This window comes from Spea bombifrons, chromosome 5 (genome assembly GCF_027358695.1).
Source record: "Spea bombifrons isolate aSpeBom1 chromosome 5, aSpeBom1.2.pri, whole genome shotgun sequence".
Classification (NCBI taxonomy): Eukaryota; Metazoa; Chordata; class Amphibia; order Anura; family Pelobatidae; genus Spea; species Spea bombifrons.
The window spans coordinates 25,371,122-25,391,734 of record NC_071091.1 but is presented as its reverse complement, the minus strand read 5'-3'; the positions used below and the strand labels follow the sequence as shown (position 1 = coordinate 25,391,734).

At 36.1% G+C, this 20,613-nt stretch overlaps 1 protein-coding gene across 1 annotated transcript in view; it reads right to left on the bottom strand.

The window, feature by feature from the left end:
- Positions 1–435: 435 nt before the first annotated feature.
- Positions 436–20,613, bottom strand: part of KAT2B (lysine acetyltransferase 2B) — a 33,129-nt gene continuing 12,951 nt past the window's right edge. Inside the window, exons 3-18 of the mRNA XM_053467117.1 lie at positions 20,409–20,554; positions 19,576–19,665; positions 17,206–17,387; positions 15,636–15,827; positions 14,635–14,741; positions 13,726–13,851; positions 11,836–11,972; positions 10,880–11,088; positions 10,425–10,551; positions 9,565–9,675; positions 9,131–9,274; positions 7,789–7,903; positions 6,745–6,781; positions 5,535–5,598; positions 4,806–4,890; positions 436–1,456 (exon numbers count right to left, since the gene is read on the bottom strand). Coding sequence (XP_053323092.1) covers positions 1,263–1,456; positions 4,806–4,890; positions 5,535–5,598; positions 6,745–6,781; positions 7,789–7,903; positions 9,131–9,274; positions 9,565–9,675; positions 10,425–10,551; positions 10,880–11,088; positions 11,836–11,972; positions 13,726–13,851; positions 14,635–14,741; positions 15,636–15,827; positions 17,206–17,387; positions 19,576–19,665; positions 20,409–20,554 — 2,066 coding nt within the window. The 3' untranslated portion in view covers positions 436–1,262. The remainder of the gene's footprint in view (positions 1,457–4,805; positions 4,891–5,534; positions 5,599–6,744; positions 6,782–7,788; positions 7,904–9,130; positions 9,275–9,564; positions 9,676–10,424; positions 10,552–10,879; positions 11,089–11,835; positions 11,973–13,725; positions 13,852–14,634; positions 14,742–15,635; positions 15,828–17,205; positions 17,388–19,575; positions 19,666–20,408; positions 20,555–20,613) is intronic.

Sequence of the window (20,613 nt, the reverse complement as noted above, 5' to 3'; positions counted from 1 at the left end):
TGAATAGGTAGCATTCTGTTAGATATAAAACTTTGGACATTATTATACTTTGGTCCAGGGGAAGGGGTCTGCTTCCTTTAGTATTCATTCTAGGAAAACCCATTCTTTCCATTCCTGAATGACAAAGCCCGTATATGTACGGGCTCAAAATGCATTGTTTTCAATGGGTTTAGGGACCGCCCATTGTCCTTAAGGGGTTAATATCAAAATCGAAATTAAACTGCAACATGTCTCTATTGATGCTTTAAATAGTTTGTTTAAAGTGTTGTACAATTTATATCAGGGATGTTCAGTTGCAGGACAACCAGTATTTAGAGGGTACTACAAACTCAAGAAAAGGTACACATTTTAATTGAAATAGCAGTTGATCCATTGATTTACCTGACTATCCCCTTTCTGTACAAGCTGGAAACCAAATAAACATTGTCCTTTTTTTTTTGCTTTAGTAATCAACATATGTACATGGATTTTGACTATGGGAAATTATAACACTACATATAAAATTGAAGCCTTGATTACACATAAATATGTTTGTATACTAAACTGTCACAATCCATTGGTAATTTTTTTTTTTTAAATGGACCGTATCACAGTGTATAAATCTATGAAAAGTACTTCAAACTTATTTTTTTTTTGTTTGATATAATACTTTAATCTTTGAAGTATAAAGCTAAATTGAAGAAACATAAAACATTATAGCTTGGAAAATTGACCTTAAGTCGTTTTTATATTAAATCTCTATTTAAATAGAAATATACAGTATACTAAACTCTTATGCTTAATAAAATAATAACAAAACATATTTTAGCTTTTCTGGTATGGTAACAGTACTAATACCATGGGCAGTGTATATTTAAACTATCCATTAAAATGTCATGTTAATAGGCAGATATCTCTAAGACAAGCATTAGTGTCTTTGTATTTATGTTAATATCCGATTACGATTTAACTTATGTCCGGCATAAGCAAAACTATAATCTAGCTTTTTGCCCCGTGTTATAATGTTAGTGGTTTACACTCTGTGTTTTTTACACTATTATACAAAATATGTTCTTCAAAATATATACAACTTCTTATCCAAATGTCATGTGGTGTAATATCTACAGATTTCAAAGCACCATTTGCTATAAAATATAAAAATAAAAACACAGATCAACAACCAAGATGATGATTTGCAGGTTTCTAAAAAAAATGAATGCTGGGTTACAGATGAAGTGCAAATAGTAGGCAAGCCAGTGATATGAGGCACCTTGAATTTCTGCTTATTTATCAATGAGTCCAGCCTCCTTAATTTTCGTATAGAAAAACTTCTCAAGAATGTTTGCACATTTAAAATATTCACTTTCGGGAGGGTTGTATTCCCTGCAGTTTGTAAAAATCCTCTGTAGATCCGCCATGAACAGTTTCTTTGTTACGTAATACCTGTTCTTCACTCTTTCACTCATGGTTTTCAGATCTGTATAACAAAAAGCAAACATCAAAAAGATGAAGAACGTAGTTGTGGCAACCTGAATCGTACATTAATAGATATGGATATACTAAAACTAGAGTATTTCTCATGTAAGGATACAAATGTATCCGCAATCCTCTCTACATTGCCTTTGACCTTTTTGTAAAGTTAATTTGTGTGGTCAATATTTGTAGCATTTAGAGGAAGGCTATACAATAATTATCTGTATTACTCTAGCTCAACAGTGAAGACAAATTTGTCATAGCACATTTCCGTAACAATATACTCAAAAAAAGTATTTTTAAATTAAAGAATTTGTACAAAAGCAGCATTGAGGACAACTGCTAAGAACATGTTTTTCATGCTATTTTCATGCTATTCGTCTATGAAATAAATACAATATTACCGTATTTGCTCGATTATAAGACGACCCTGATTATAAGACGACCCCCCAAAATCTGAATATTAACTTAGGAAAAAAAGAAAAAGCCTGAATATAAGACGACCCTAAAGGAAAAAAGTTTTACCAGTAAATGTTAATTCATGTAAACTATTTTTTTTAATAAAAGCTATGATTGAGAAAAATATATTTTTTTTGTTTTTATTTCTTGTATTTTCCAACCTGTCCCCCAGTTACGCACATCTGCCCCCAGGCTTGCCACACCAATATGGCACTGTGGCCCATGATATGCCTTTTAACCCTCTATATGCCACTGTGCCCCATGGTATGCCTTTTGACCCCCTATGTGCCACTCTGCCTCCAGAAATGCCTTATACCCCTATATCCCATTCTGGCATTTAGGGGGTTAAAATGCATATTATGGGGCAGAGTGGCATATAGGGAGGTATAAGGCATTCCAGGAGGCAGAGTGGCATTAAGGGAGTTAAAAGGCATTATATAGAGCACTCTGCCTCCAGAAATGCCTTATACCCCTATATGCCACTCTGGCATTTAGGGGGTTAAAAGGCATATTATGGGGCAGAGTGGCATATAGGGAGGTATACGGCATTTCAGGAGGCAGAGTGCACTATTAAATGCCCCCTTAACGCCACTCTGCCTCCTGAAATGCCTTATACCTCCCTATATGCCACTCTGCCCCATAATATGCCTTTTAACCCCCTAAGTGCCAGAGTGGCATATAGGGGTGTAAGGCATTCCAGAAATGCCCTACACACACACACACACACACACACACACACACTTACTTACTTACCGGTGCTTCCAATTTCCTGCTGTATTGCCGGGGCAGCGGGTTGACGTCTCATTCCGCGGCAGCCGGAAGGAGGTGGAGTTGGCAGCGGGGGTTTGTATGCGTCCGTCGCAAATACCTTCCCCGGCTGTCAGAGATCAGGAACTCTTGAACTCTGACAGTCGGGGAAGGTATTTGCGACGGACGCATACAAACCCCCGCTGCCAACTTCACCTCCGGAAGCACCGGTAAGTGTGTGTGTGTGTGTGTGGGGGGGCGACGACAGGAGGATCCAGGTCCCCTGCAGCGGTGCGGGGGATCTGGATCTTAGTCTCCTAATCAGACCTCTATTTGAGGTCTGATTAGAAGACGACCCCGATTATAAGACGAGGGGTATTTTTCAGAGCATTTGCTCTGAAAAAAACCTCGTCTTATAATCGAGCAAATACGGTAGTTAACAAACAAATTTATTTCTAGGACATGCTAAATAGCTTTTTAATGGCGACATAGCAGTAAAGGGTTATGGTTCAATGTGTAAGTTTTTGTGTATTAACATGGAAGTGTATGTGTACGTGTTTGTATGTTATCATGGATGTGTATGTGTGAGCATGGATGTGTGTGTTAGAATGGATGTGTTTGTGGGATGTGAAAGGGAGTTTGTTTAAGTATATTTATGTGCTTTAGCGTGAGTGTGTATGTGTACCAGTGCATATGTTGTAGGGGTCTCAGAGCTGATGGGGAAACTTGGCACGACTTGCTCTCTTTTTCAGAAGGTGCCACCCATCCCCTCAATTGAACCCTGGCAAGTACAGGGGCCACATTTTCTAATTGTGATTCATGGACATAGGTGTGGCTATGGTCCCTGTGTGGTTTCAGCAGGGGCATAATGTTGAGCAAAGGGTACTTCTGTCCTTAGAAGAACACATTGCTAAGAATCATATTTACATGTGAAATATTTAAATAAACAGTCACTTGAAAAATTAACACATTTTAACATTGATTCCTGGGGCTTTATAAATTTCATTCTTAATTGCAAGATTGTTATGTTACATGATTTATTGTTTGAACTAATTACTATTATCATAAGCAATGTGAGGTAATATTAAATAATTCAAACTGTATACTGCTTACAAGCAATAATTGGCTTTAATGCATTTCTCAGCCTGAAGGAAATTGTTCCATTTTAGAGTAAATCTGAAGACAATTGCCCATTCTTTTCTCTAGGATACTTAAAGGCTTAATTTGTGTTCTAGATTAGTGACATTCTGCTTTAAGAATTAAAATATTCTCCAAAAACATCATGCTTAGTTTAAGCATTGGATCCCCTTTTTAATTTTAACAGGCACAAGCATTGTTTTTCCTTTTTACTAAATCACTTTAATAAGGCTTAATGACTACTTTCTGTTCACTTACACCAGACTCAAAGTGGACCGTCATCCAAAAAAAGAGTGGAAAACAAGGTCCACAGGAGGCAAGTATAACACATTACATATACATTTCATTTTGCTTGCAAAGTTGCTTACAAATATACATATATATATATATATATATAGATAGATAGATAGATAGATAGATAGATAGATAGATAAAGTTTTAATTACCTCGTTACCAATGCATCATTTTTAACACATTTTCCAAAAAAAATAGTTTTACTATATGGGGCAAAATATTACAGGTCCAATACCCAATTTTGATGAGCTTAATGTGCCTTGGTGGACACGGGCCTTCTTTGATGTGCAAACAAAGAGAAAAGATATACAAATCTATCACAAGTTTAGTAATCCTCTAATAGAACAGAATAAAAATATAATAAAACACTTTTTCCAATTTAATGACTATGGGGAAATATACCCCTGAGTTTTATTAAAATGTGCCTATTGCATTATATAGGTAGATTACTATTTCTATGGATTCTTTGTATTGAATCCAGCTCAATGAGTCTAGAGTCCTCAGTTATTGAGCTTGTGTGTCCTTACAGTTAAGAGGAAGATTGGAAATATATCAATTCCACGTTATTCATGATATGCATTATCAAAATTAAACAAAACCTGGGCTCTTATAAAGCAGGTTGTTACTTTACAAATTGCTCCTAACCATAGTCTTATTTATTTTATTTTTTTTTTACCTAAGAGTTGATCCCTAAGTCTTTGTACATATGTACTTACCCATGGGAAAGCGTATGACTTCATAATATCCAGGTGCTTCTGTTCTTTTCACAGGTTCCATAAAGGGCCAGGCACTTTGATGGCTCTTGTATAGAAAAAAATGTTTAAAAGGGTTTTTAAAAGTGGTAGAATGTTAGGATACACCAGTATTTGTTGGATTTTGCAGATAGCTTATATAAAAGAAGATGCTATGACTACTTTAGATTACAACCCATTTCCAAGCGTAGGTTCCATTAAGATCTATGGGAACTCCCGAAAACATCATTTTTATTTTATTTTTATTTTTTACAGACATTTTTTTTAAATGGAAAAGGGAATTATCTAAAGGCGATTTAACATCACCTAGCACCTATTATTCAGTCCAGTAGCTATGACCAGGTCCATTACTTCTACCAATATGATTTTTTGAAATATGTGTTGGCAGAAGTATCTTTTCCAGGGATTTCCTTCATGAAAAACTTCTTTTTTTAATAATTGTGTGCCAGACCACAGTGTGAGCTTTTCAAATAAATGATCGGTTAATGTGGTTACTCCAGTGTTATCTGCCAGTGTCTGGGACTGAAATTATGATCTTAAACCGTCAAGGAGAATCATTTAATGAATCACCTTCTGTGACCACAGGCTATAATAAGCAGTTGAATTTGAATTTAAACAGCACTTGAGATTTTTTTAAAAAAAAGATAAAAGTGAGACTATGGGAATTTTTTTTTTAATGAAATGCAGACTTACCTTCACCTGCTGTAGTATGTTTTTTAAAGTATTATACAGCTGATCCGGATCTTTTGGCTCTTTACTTGAAACAAAATATTCAAAAAGAAAAGTGAGATGAACAATTGGTGATTATATAAAGACTTCAATACTGATGTCTTGGATTAGTTAGAATTTAAGGTCATCTTTATGAAGCAACAAAATCATTTGAGGGCAAAGAAAGGGGTACATTCATGCAGATTAACCCAAAAATGGCACAAAACTTTGGGTGCTATTTTAACATTTTAAAGGTACTGTTCCACTTGACACATTTATGAAATGCAGCTTTAAAAACGTTATGCTTAGAATTCTTGAATGGCCAAATCATTCAATAATTCTTTAATCGTGTAAAGTTTTGCCTCATTTATATCTTTTCCCAGGAACATTTGACAAGTGACCCAAATGCCGGTATTTTTTATTACCATGGAAACTGAAAATGCTTCTTAAAAATTGTTGTTATGTGATTAAACCAAAAAATAAAATGTATCTGCTAATGTTTTTTTCCTTCTCGTACTAGACAGGAAAATGAAACGCTTTGTCTAAGAGGTACAGCACTTCGGGTAGTTCTGCCGTACCGAATTACTGAAAAACACTTTTCCTACCATATGCAGCATTTGAAACAGAACTGGACTGGGATGAAAACTCAGCAGGTGTGCGGCTGCCTAATGGCCATATTCTACTCTTTTACAGTCAGCTGCCTTTGCGGGATATAGAAGTGTAGCGTGAGGCTGCCTACAGAATAATCACGGACACACGCTACAACTCTACATCCATTAAAGAGAACAGCATTACAGCCGCCACTCGAGCAATCTCATACGTGTTAACACAGAGCAGTTATCATGCAATGGCCTAGATAACCCAAAAGACCGCACTATAACCATACGTGCTGTAAAAGTCATAATGTATAAGGCTTGACTGGTAAAAATCAATCAGTTTTTATTGAGGGATTTGTTGTCATGTTGACATGGTTATCCCAGCAAATCAGCTCTATTGACCAAGCCTTCCAGAGAGCTTCGGCATAAAGGCAGAGCTCAAATCCAAACCTTAAAACACGTACTTTAAATAAGGCCGAAGCACATATTACACACCTGTCATGCCAAAACAACCAATGAGATGCGAGTCCTAATTGAAATATCACGCCTCTTAAGTTAAAATTGCATTAAAAAGTATCTATGATAAGTACAAAATTTACCTTCTGTCTTTTATACTTGGTTTCCACCCTGTCTCTCCTGCAAGGCAAAGTTTAAAATGTAAGACAGAATATTGTTCTTGAAAGCAGAGATTACTTATACAGGGAATAGATAACTTAATGGGGAGGAATAATTATTCACATCCAGAGAACAGGAAGGTGCATCCTCCCATGGTTTTATAAGGTGGGCTTGTAGCTTATTTTAGTCTGTAAACAACATTACATACAGTTTGTTTATTTAGTGTATACAACTATAACAGGTCTGTTTTAATGTTGAATATCCCTTCTAAATGTATAGGAATAGTCATTAAACAGACCACTTGCATGCTTATTTTTCACATCCAAAACATCTCTATTACCAACACATGTTGTGAAAGTCCCATGACAGCAAGCTACATGTGCTTGCAATTAAATTGTTAAAATAACAGCTTGCAGACAGTGGGTTTTGGGCCCCCAATACAAATTAGCCTTTAATGTGGGTTGCTTATAAAAGACGCAGCTTGCAGAGCAACAATGGTTTTAATACAAAGCTGCAATGCATGTTTTCCAGAGGTATACTACATATGGCACATACAAATATGCATATATATTTAAGCTCAACCAAATCATATATAATTATACATATAATATATAAACTACTGTTCATAAGTTTGGGGTCACTTGAGCTGTTTTCATGGAAAGCAAGGATATTTCTAGATTTTCTAAGGGTTTTCTAATGATCAATTGGCCTTTTAAACTTAAACTTGGAACAAGCGAACACAGCGTGACATTGGAACATAAGCGTAATGGGAGTGATAAAGCGCCTCGGTAAACCTATCAAGATATTCCATTAAAGATCAGCCGTTTCCAGCTACAAAAGTAATTTACAACATTAACAACGTCTGCGCTGTATTTCTGATCCATTTCATGTTATTTTAATGGACAAAATCTGCCCAAACGTTTGAATGTTATTCTGTGTATACATATATACTTTGGTTCTATCGGATTAATCAAACATAGTATAATGAAAACATAATCAACAGTAGAAAAGAAAAAACAAATACATACGAATTCCAGGAATGCTTTCAATGGGAATCTGTCTTACTCCTTCCTTAAAGCAGGAAAGCCCAGGATACACCTTTCTTATTTGTGCTTGTTTTCTTTCAATCATTTTTTTGATAATCTGTAATGATGACAATATTTTATGATAGGTATGTATACCGCCCAAGTGACCCATTTTACGCAGTACAGTCCTGATTTTCAGGCACCGTTCATGCTTTTGTGGGCAGCTGGGATTATAGGTTAGTTGGGAAAGCACATGATCTCCCATTACCGTCAGGTGATTGACGTGGCTACTTTTTGAAGCAGAGCATTATATATCGCAAGGTGGCTGGACAGGTAGGTGGAGATTTAGCTATCTCTAAAAAATCAGCTCATCAAGGTGAGGATCTCATAGGAACCGTCTTGATTAACTTAGCATTTGTCCAATATGGTAATGGGTTCACCAACTGCATTTATTTATTCTAGCATTAATGAACATTTACAGTGGGGCTAATTGTTAGACCCAGCATTGATTTCCCTTTCTGTTATTTAAAATAATAAACTTTTTGGAATGACCTGCCCATCCACTCCATCCTGTTTAAAGTTTGAATTTTTAAACCCTTATTTGTGGAGCTGGATCTTCTATCTTAACTGATGATGCAAAATGTTAATCAACAGACCATTTTGCTTTTCTAAAACATATTGTATTTGCCTGCAAAAATCAAGTAGTAACTGTATGTTGACGAAATCCATATTAAATCCAGATTGGCAAATGCTACTGACTATATACATATTTCAAACCTAGTACTGACAACTGTTCTCAAAATGGCCCCATATAGGGTCGGGTTGTTATAGAATAGAGGACTAATGTGTTTCTGTTATAAAGAGTGCCCTCTATGTGGCACGCCTAGAAAGTGAGATGTGCCAGCTATTGCAAGCCCCTCCCCCATCTTTTAAAAGGGAGATTATTGATCTCCCAACTAGCCTATTAACACTAAGGAATACTGCGCCAAGCATAGTGAATTTCTACCAGGCCCTTCCCCTCTTAAAATGGCAGAGCTCTGCGATATGGCATCATCTTCCAGTACCCAGCAGTAGGGATGACTATGTGAAGGGCCGTCTGGTGGTGCTTCCCTCCGTTAGGCCTAGGGCAGCTCTGAAGATAAATACACCACTGATGGAAGAGTAATGACATTTTTAGATGTTTCCATGGTGTTGTCTGTTTATTCAATGCTGTTTCTATGCATTCTAAAATTTGCTGGTGCAATAAACAAAAATGATAATATTCCCTGGCACTCACAAGCTAATGTTCTGTACCTTAAGCAAGAAATGGTAGCAGCAAATCAGCAGTAAAAAAAAAGTACTGTACCTCTTTTTGTTTCTTGATGATGACCGAAAACTCTGTATAAGGAATCCTGGGATTTAATTCACACCCCATTAAAGTAGCACCTTCATAATCCTTAATATAGCCAACATAACGCGCCTTGGGTACTTTTATGTCTTTGGAAAAGCCCTGTAAACATTCAATAAAGGGTAATTTTAGAAAATGAGTTTCATGTCAGACAAATGCAAATAATAAAACCTTCAATGTGTCCATAAGGTCATTTGACCTTTTAAAATAAATAACTTCACTTAACCTGTCGACTTTTTTTTTGGTATAAATTTAAGATTATTTGCTGGAGAAGCTGACTGGGTTTGGTCAGCAGTTATATTTTCTATTTTTATTATATATCCAACAGTTCTATTTTCTGAAAACTAAAAAATATAACTGAGGTTTCATGCAAACACGTATATACAACTTACCTGTTTCTTGAAATAACCTATTGCATATTCGTCTGCATAAGTCAGGAAATTCAAAACATTATGTTTAATGTGATATTCCTTCAAATGATTCATTAAATGAGTACCATAGCCCTGCAGAGAGAAAGAAAACAAATTCAAACATTTATGAAAAAGACCCCACAGATTTACCTTGTGTTCATGTACGGTACACTTATTTGATCTGTATTATTCTATATTCTTGTGTTTTGTGTTTATTATATCCGGATAATTATTTGTCACTGAAAACACATAGGGTTAGTAGATAAATACTTTATATTTAATTCTATTACAATAATGTATAAAATGAAGTTCTTTCAGAATTTTACAGGCCATAGAATAGCAAATTATATGATCTACAATAAAGTTATTTAATTAACCTACTTTGCCTAGCAGGCATCATAACCATTCTCTGGCACTTCAACAGCTGTGGACTACAAATCCCATGATGCAAGATTTTGTTTTACCATCATGGTAACTGTAATCCACAACAGCTGCCAAAGATTTCCACGGATTATTGCCTTCCAAATTAGACTCTTCTCTAATGTAACACACTGTATGCGGACGTTTCAATACTTCATACTTGAAACGTCATAAGACCTTTTCCTTTTCACTAAATGTAATCAAATGTTAATGTAATCAAAGATTTACAATAACAATATATGCAGTATGTATAATATATAATATAAACCTTAACCAGCAGAGGTTATTACGCTGTACATATAAATTAAAAAATAAACACATTTAGTTTAACCGCATATTTGTTTAGTTCCTAAAACTACAGATTATTTTTTTTTATAATTATTAAGCATATTTTGAGTCTTTAATAGATTGAACATTCTCACCTTAACTTGCTCATTTGAAGTAACTGCACAAAAGACAATCTCGGTAAAGCCTTGGCTTGGAAACATTCGGAAACATATGCCACCAATTACTCGTCCATCCTTGATTAAAGCAAGAGTTTTGTGCTTCCTACAAAGAGAAAACGTTACTAGGTTTATTAAGATATTAGTACTAGAAAATTACTTCACTGGGGGGCACCGTGTATAGCATGTCATTATATTTCTGTACAAGGAGTTCAGTATTTATTAATCTGAAATACCAGCATTGTAAGCAAAGGACCTTCTCAAAGGTATACAAGAACATTACTACCTGGACAAGTAGCAAGTAGGATATATGTGCACCGTCTAGATCAGTACAAAACATATGTTAAAATGCATAAAGCCTATGTAAGTTCCAAAGCTATCACAAGTTATAACAATAGATATTTACTAATTTAAAGAATGGATGAGGAACTCACGGATCAAAGACAAGACGTGTAATGTATTCTTTAGGCATCCTAGGCAGCTGATGTGAGAAAACATTTTGGAGGCCAACAAGCCAAATCATTATCTTTTTGTTTGGTTTCTGGCTTAGTGAGTTCCCAACCACATGGAACTCTATGACTCCTCTGCGTTCCTCCAGTCTGGCTGCCTCGTCTCTGGCCGAAATAGCAGACAAGAAGCTAGTCTTAGAAATGAAAGAAAGATTTATTTTTTACAAAAAGAATATACATTTTGAAAACGAAACTACAGAAAAACAGTACATTATTGTTAAATTGGAATATGTTTACTTAACATGTATAAAAGAGTATAACATAATACCGTAATTTAAGTATTTAGGAAAGTTGGGGAAAATGTCTAGGTGGAATAACACTAACATTTTTAGTACAAGGGAGCTGTTAAACACTTGACTCAATGAAAGTGATAAATGTATATATTTAATTGACTAAATATCCACTTGTAAAATACATAGGCAGCTGTGAGTTTTTATATTTATCATTCATTTATGTCTCTATATATGTGTGTACCCGTACAAGTAAATGGCACAATAAAATTAGTAAACAATCTCCATATGGATGAATCAGAAGATTTTAAAAATATGAAAACAAGATATTCTTACTTTTAAAAAATCATGGTAAATCCTATGTTGCAACTACTAAATATGATGTATATTATTGAGCGGCATATGGCACTACTCATTTGAAAAAGCAAAACTAACCATAAATTGAAAATTACCAGGCACCTGAATTGTATAAATTACATAAATAAGTTTTATACACCCAATATATTTGCAAGCGATAGTTGCCATGACTGCTAAAAACAAAGCAAAAAGCAAAAAAGTATACATAAAATAAATGGAGATCTCAAAAGTGGAAAAAAATAAAAAAAAAACAATAAGTAAAATTCCAATATAAAATATAAGCCTGAAATTTACCTCCGGACCCAACATGGCAGCCGGGTCTGTTATTGTGGACATGACTTCATTGATCAGTTCAATAGGAATGTCTCCTACAACCCTTGGCTTCTTAGGATCTTCCCCACTAAACGGTTCATTATTTTTTCTTTTGTCACCTGTTGTATGGAACGTAGGTGGAAACAAAAAGTTAAGAATATAACCTTACATTAGATACAGATGCAAATGGACCAAAAACAAATCACACACATTTTTTGTTGAATTTTAGGTCCATTTGTTTTCGCACAACAAATTTCTCTTTGTGCGCTTTCGGTTAGGATGAAATTCGGAGGGCTTTTTCCATTTTCCATGAAATTCTTTGGTACTCACTCTTACACTCTCACTTACTCTCTCACACTTTCTCTCAATGTCTCCCTTCCTTCTCTGTCTGTCCCCTTTTCTTCAGCTCTGCCTCTTGTTTTTCTGTCTTCTATATGCTTTATTCTATTTTCTTTATTGGTTTCCTTTTCCTCGCTATCCTCTGTATTATCCAGGCCTCCCGAGACTCTTCAGCAAAAGGGGGGGAGCCTCTGTGCATACCCTATCCCCCAATTGAAGTAATGATGGATTTGTGGAAAAAGAAGCATAGAAGCGATTCTCTTTCTCCGCTGATCCATCTGCATTGCTCTGGCCTCTTGGAGTACTTCCACAAAAGGATGGAGCAACACGACACCCAAGAGGCGAAACCTCTCCCCATTCCTCTAATCCGCAGTGAGGTTGTCCTGTGGTGTGCATCAAAGCTCCATGTTGAGGAAGCGCTCCAGGAGGCCAGGTTAACAGAGTGGATGACAGGGAGAAGCAGACCAAGAAAGAAGACAACATTCAAGAACAGGCAAGGCAAGAAGCGAAGCTGCAGAAAAGGAGACGGGCACGGAATCAGTTGGAGAAGGTAGAGATACATTGTGAGTGCATGAGTAAGAGTAAGTGAGAGTAAAAAGACAATGAAATGCCAATTAAATTTGGAGTTCCCTGCTTTGCTTTTGTTTGTTTCATTGGGGACCTTTCTCATTTTCAGACATTCGTTTGAATTAACTAAATTAGCAAATCTGAATGCACAAGTCTGATACAGGTCAACAAAAAATACATGAAGTGTGTATTTATATACTAATATACATAAAAAATCGAAATTGACATGCAAATATGGAGACATACGCTAAGCACCCCCAGTGTGCATTTACTTCACTGTATAATTTATATACATAGTAAAAATGAATGACTTTGGCAATGTGAATACAGTGCTGGGAAAGAGTATTTGCCCCATTCCCAAATTTTTTTTATTATTGTATATTTGTCACACTAATGTTTCAGACAAACTAATTTTAATATCGGACAAACATAATCTGAGTAAACATTGAATCTAAACATCAATTAAATATAACCTGTCTTGCAAAGTGAAGTAGGCAAAAAGGACTCACAAAGCAGGACAAGATACCGCGATCTAAAGAAATTCAAGAACAGGTGAGAAACAAAGTCATTGACATCTATTTGTCTGGAAAGGGTTACAAAGCCATTTCTAAGGCACTGGGACTCCAGGGAACCACAGTGATCTACAAATAGTAAACCTTCTCAAAAGTGGCCAGCCTACCTAACGCAACATGCCACAATAAGAACATCACACCAACAGTCACATACGGTGGCTGCTTTTCTGCTTTAGGACCAGAGAGGCAGTGCCTAAAAGAGACAGTTCATGTTCGAAAATTCTCTTAGGTGTAAGCTCCAAAATTTCTCCACAGCAATGTAAAAGTGAGTTGGTCATTCTATAGAATTGGCTGACTAGTTATTTTGAAACGCTGCATTATATTCTGCTGGCTATGTACTTTACTTTGTCTCATCTATGGTTTTGACCCATACATTATATGTGCTAATACTCACCAATGCTTGTCTCTTGGCTTCCAGGGGGTTTACCAGATGGGCTCAAACTTCCAGTGCTGGACTGTTCCAAGGATAAGGGGCTGGCTACGTAGGCAACAGATCTTGCGACAGGAGGTGTACTGATAACTAAAACAAATAAGAAGAAAACACTGTTACAAATAAAAATGTAATATAAAGACAACTTACACTAGTACATATTTACTATATATATTATATTGCTAACATTATATTTATTATATTTATATTATATTGTTAACATTATAATAATACTCATGATGGTTAACTTTTATTGTCTAATATTACCCTGTTTACTATTGTTCTTTTTCACACAAAAAAAATATTTTATACTTGTTTGCTACATTAAATTACCTAGTATCACAGGGACATTGTTTTCAAATTGAATAAAGAATATTCCAGAAAAAACCTTTGAAATGCTACCGCGTGTCATTTTGATGACCACACTGCTTAAAAAGTACTGAATTGCAGTACTTTTTTTTGATGTGCTAGAACTATAATGACAAAATCCAGTCATTGTCTTGTGCTAAAGCCAAACACAATAGTTCCATTATTTACAAAATTCCTGTTTTGTATAATGATTTTAATGACCGCTAGGCACTGGGTATAGTAAATATATAACATTTCTTTACATAGAAAACCAATTAATTTGTTCATGATATTACTTGGTGGTTGGGATGGTTCCTCAGAAAATGCTTCATCATGTAATAGCTAATAAGATTTATTAATAGTTAATAAAGTAATTGTGTTAAAGATGGTTTGGTTTTGGTAAGGGATGTAATGGTGACATAGGCTTCTTTCTTTCTCTGATCAGAGTTCTAACCTTATAAAACTAATGGTCTATAATGTTTTTGTTATTTTGTCTAGTGTAATACATGTGTGCTCTTGAGTTACCTGCTTGGATTCCAAGCTCATTATTTCGAGAAGATGATGACATGAAATCCTCATCCCATATTGGAGAATTTGAACTATAAACCTCTTCCTCTAACATAGACAAGAATCTAAAAGAGAGTCAGGAACTGATCATAATCTATTAACATACAGTTTGTATTTTTTTCATATTATTTATATATATATATATATATATGGCTAAATAAAAGGTATCAAATTTAATGAAAAGACAGTCTCTTAATAATGTGAGCACTTTAAATTAACAATAATATTTATTTTTAGGTTGTTCATTATTGCCTTCTTCTTAAACTAGAGTGCCCCTTTCTTTATAGATACCCCCAACCCAATAAATTACAGGTCTTAGATAAACAGATAAAGCCCTAATATTTTAAACAAGTATGTTTAAAATGTGAAGATGAAATAATACAATTACATTTATCTACACTGAATTGAGTAAATTATATTTAATATGAGGCAGTAATATATTTTGTTGGCAGAAAAGCAAACTACGAAGCTCTCATCCAATTAAAAAGCAGTTAAGCTCTTGCTACGGCTTGTAGAAATATATCCTTTTTGAGCAAGGTCTCGAACTGGCATGCCATTAGCTGCTGTTTTTGGCAATCTGTGTCATATTAGGACCTATTTCAGCAACGTGTGTACTCTTAGATTCTGTATTCCTTGAATTGATGTAATGTATAATTCAAGTTTAAGTTGGGGCAATATTAATTTTCTGCGTGTTAAGCAATGAAGAGAGGAACATTAAAATTATTCAGTTACAAAGCGACTCTTCCCTGTAACAGGCACTGAAAAGCTTCATTAGAGTTTCAAGGAAGCTGACATGTTTTAATGTAAAATGTATCCAGCCACAAAAAGTCTAAGAAAAATACTGTAAGGGAAAATGTGGTATTCAAAATTAAGTACTTTTACGATAGGTCTGGTTAGGATTCGGTAAACTCTCCATATATCTTTCAGTGGTATTAGATGATTTCAGGAAGTGCCCTTACTTTGGGAAATGGGTCAGTATAAGTGTCCGCTTCTCCTGTGGAAGTTTGTCTTTTTCCTGTCGGGCTTGCTCCAGTAACTGACGTCTCATAACTGTAAAAACAGAGCGCAGCAGGGTGCGCCCAAACACCTGCGTTGTTTCATACCGATGTAAGCTGTCACAAAACTGCGGGACATTACAGTAACAGAGCCACCTGCAATACCAACAACAACGAAGTGTTAAGATCCATTTGGGTATTCCTGGTACTATCCTATGTCAAAATCAGTAAGAAGCCAAAACCTGGTAAACTACAATTTACTTTAAAGCCACTGCCGACGTCAGTAAAATACCAGCAATGCAAAGGACAGTATTTTTTGTGCAGTGGCACTCTCATATATTTTCAGGGACGGTTGCCAAGAAAGGTCAGGCAGGCTTAAACAAGCTGTGAATTAGAGCCCTGCGCGGGCCTGCTTTTTTAATCCCGCTCCCGCTGATTTTTTGCCCAATCCCGCCACATTTGTGGCCAATCAAGCCCACCTCCTTACCTGAACTGCAGATTTCCCACGCAGTCCCGCAAGGCTGCCCTCGACTTGCTCTCTCACAGCGTCTCTTCTCTTGCTCCGCCCAGGAACAAGGCGGAGTCACGGGAAGTGACGTCACATCACGTGACTCCGTTTTGTTCCTGGGCGGAGCAAGACAGGAGACACTGCAAGGGAGCAGCGAGAAGGCAGCTTGCGGGACTGCGCAGGATTACTGGGACCCACAGGTACAGTGCCTGAGTGCCGGCTGCCGCCCGCAACCCCAGCAAGACCGCCCGCAAGTTTTTTGGCGGGTCCCGCCTCCCAATGCAGTCCTCTACTGTGAATAGCATTTTTGGCAGCATTCCCAGAAAATGTGGTTAAGGTTCAAAGTGGGTCCAATAAATGTAACAGGTGCTGCTTATTAAGTATTAGCAAATACAGCAAAAACTTTATTACTTTAAATAAAAGTACAAATCTCAGGGGTTCTGTGGACCTAAACCTTCTTCTGCTGGGAGGCTGTTTCACATACCCACCAGGCCCTCAGTAAAGTTAGTCTGAGCCGGTGAGTGCCAAAGGCGATCAGACAGCGATACAGTCTTTCAGGTAAACCTTCACTACTTTGCTTTATGGCTCCATCCTTTGTGGCCCCGCCCCTTTTGTATGTTTATGTCTGTCTGCACATGTGTAGGGTGTTTATTTCATCTCTCTACAGTGTGCAGAGGTTCTTTAGACGTGTCCAATGCCAGAGTAAGACTCACACTCCCCTGGGCCTTGCATGCACACCCGCTTCACCACACTTGTAATGCAGGGTCACATGACTTCACCCTATTGAGCACATATTGGCTACAGTACCCTGCATAATGCAACTACTGCTATTCAGCCAGTGGCAGCGTGCAGGTCATGCATTAGTGCACTGGGCTCCCTAGGCTTGTGCCTAATGTATAATCTCCCATTTCATGTCTTGTTCATTCCAGACAAAATCTGGTCAGTGATAATTCACCCAAGACATCCTTACATTTTTGCTAAAGATGCAGATATTTCCATACTGCATCCATTCATTATAAAGAGTACCTTGTATAATTTACTTTGTATTCTGCAATATCTTCAGTGGGTGATCTCAGTTTTCTTTGCGAGGGAGTTTCCAGATGCCAGTAGTTAATGCGATTCAGAAACATTTTTGCCAGCTCATTAATAGTTTGTCTTTCTTTTGATGGTAGGTGGCTAAATTTATACTGCACAAAATTATTCACACCCTAAGGAGAAACACATTTAACAATATCAGTCATGTTCACAAATGAACAAATTATTCATTGGCCCAATAAAAGGTATTACTTTGTTGACTAAAAACGCACATCTTTCTTTGGACACAAGTATATCTACTCATCCACCCCCCCATAAAACACTTTGCACTTATACGAATGCCAACTAATATTTTTGTTACTAGTTCTACCAGTTTTTTTAGTGTGGTTTGAGCTCAAGTAGCTACAAAAAGGCCAGCCATGGAACCTGAAATAAGTACAGACTGTGTCCCTCAAGGAATCAAACATTCACAAGGAGATGGGTCATATCTTCAGTATCAATACCATAAATCACAAAAAAATTAAGTATGTATACCTGGGAACAAACATGGACTGCTCTGTGTGAGAAAAAGAATGTTTATCTGACTAAAATATATGAAAGCGAGTATAAGGAAGTATAAGGAAAAACAAAATAACTGGATATGGAAAGTTTTTAGCAAGGTCGCAAGACAGGTGCAAGACAGGTAGAATCAAGGTTGACACATGAAGCCCATCCTTTCTCATCCCAGAGAAAAGGATTACAAAAGTAAATCAGGCGATATCACAGTTAGTTAACAAGGAAACTGGCAAATCAGAGAACAAAGGGCTAGAAATGCTTCAGTATATTATAAAAACAAGCAATAGTGAATGTACTTCTGAGAATGAAGTTACATTTCAAGTGAAATGTCAGTAAGGATCAGCAGCCATTATGATAACAGAAAGAGGACAGCTCATAAGGTTGACTGTTGGTAGGGTCTATGGCAATGGGATGTAGGAGGACTAGGTTTCTATACAGGCTAGAAGGTTAGATAAATGGGTGAATTTTTATTTCCCATCAAGCATGCAATAAAACTTCAGCCCCTTCAGGTTTAGAGTTAATAGTCATCTTATTTTTAAAGTAATTTACTATAAAATATTAACCCAATATATGTTCAGAGCATACTCAGTATCTTCTTGATTTTTAATCATTATTCTTAAAACGGTGTAACAGAGTTTCTCTTACGATTGGCTGATATGACCATGGCCTCATGGATTTTAATTGAACATATCTACAATTTTTTTAGCAATACTATTCCAAATAAATTGTTACATTTTCTTTTTTACTTCAGTAAAAAGTACCCAGTTGTTGACTGTTTTCGAAATGATGATCCAAAGGGGAAATACTAACAATTACCAAGAGGTCTTAGTTTTGTGGTGAATTTTAATAAGCTGAGGCACAAAACAAAAACTGTTGTCTGGCATTTTAATGTTCCCATAAAACCTGTATGCTATGGCAGCAGAGCAGTAATAATATAGCCATGACAGACTCTTGATTCAGCATTTTGGGTTTTGAAATTGTGCAGTTATGTGAATTGGAATGTTAAATTAATGAAACTAGTCAACCAGAAATGCTACGAAGGTGAAAAATAAATTGGAACACGCGTTCTGAAAGCATTATGATTTCTTAAGATGTTTTCCTTTTTAAGTCTTTCTATGCCAGAGGGTTAGGTTATAATTGATTTTCCCAAAGCAATTGACTTGCCAATTAACACAGCAGTCATGGTTTTTAATGATCACTTTTAATTAGGTAGACAAACAGTAGTTCTATGGAGCATGTGCAAAGGTGTCCTCAACTTACCGGGGTGATTCACTTAATAGTCAGTTTTAGGTAAAGTTGCAGTGATATAAAAGATTTAATCACATCCATTATGTATTATGAAGCTCCAATTACAGCAGATCCAAGAGGGACCTTCATAATACAAAGTTAACAAAGAGACAAAACATTTTATTTCACCCAAACTCAACATCTAGTGAATGAACCCATCTGAATGTTAAGAAATAAATCACTATACTTTACACCCTTAAAGTGATTAAGCAGTTGTCAGTTTTTGTGCACGATGCTTGATCCAGAACAGGTGTCCGCCCACCATGTCATTATAGTGGAAAATCCCCAAACAAAAATAGTGTTGCTTTCACAAAATTACACTGAATTCATTTGTATCATCGGATTGGACCCACATATAATTCTGTCAACAGAATACTTTACAGATAGGAGTGAAAGACTGGATATAATTTCATGTTATATTTGTGGAAGTTTTTATGCCACCATTATACAGTTATTCGAGTCTGTTGTGCCTTTTTCACCATGATAGCCCTAGTTACAATACATTATATTCATTATTACCTGTTCTATACTTGGCTTTTCAAATGGAGGGCTTTCTAATGATCCATCCACTACAGGCTTACCCATCTGTAGAATACACTTCCTCAAAAGCTATAAGAAAGGAAAGAAAACCCTAGATGTACCGATTACACAATATAACACAATATACAGCATTTTCCTGCTACTTTACTGAAAATCGAGTAAAATATATAATCTAGTTACACAATTTCATCATTGTTCAGAATATGCTACAGAACAGATCCAAACCAGAGATTGCTTTTTTAGCATGTCACAAAAAAGTCAATAGGTTTTATTGACAAATTTTATTTCACACCATTTAACTATGACAGAATTTGCAATTCGTACCTCACTGTGCAGTGAATTAACCTCAATACAGATTATTATAGCGATGACTGGATTCTTATAAAATGTAATTTAAAAAACATAAATCATTATAAAGTCTGGTGGATCAAAGCATGATCATGGACATCTATTGTTCATAATGAGCAAAGCAATATGGCTGCAGCTTAACACCATTATTATGGGTATAAAGAGGAGACTAAAAGCGCATGCAACAATATCCTACCCACAGAAATGTTCTAAAGGCACAGTATCCAAACAATGGCTTGAGTAAATTTTAATAAGCATTCTTTTTGGACTGCTTAATCCACACTCAAGATGAACTTTGGCAAGCACTCAACATCTTCTGGGTTCATAGTCAAGGGAAGGGGGGGGGGAATATATATATTTTTTTTTTTAAGCATGAACAGGCTTAACATACCAGTCATTATCTTGCTGCATTTATAGTAACACTTCCAAAAACTAATTTGCCTTTTTAAAAAAAATTTAAGTACCTTAAATAGGTAGAAATACACTTGTTTGGTATCGGCATCCTCTTCTTTGTGCACACAAGTGAAGAGATATTCCACATCTAACACAATTCCCAAAAGCCTGTTCATTTCTTCTTCTGACACATTCTCTAAATGTGACACGTGTGCAGCTGTAAAACACCAAGATTAAATAGAAGAGACTTTGATTTCACACTGGAAAAAAAAAGCA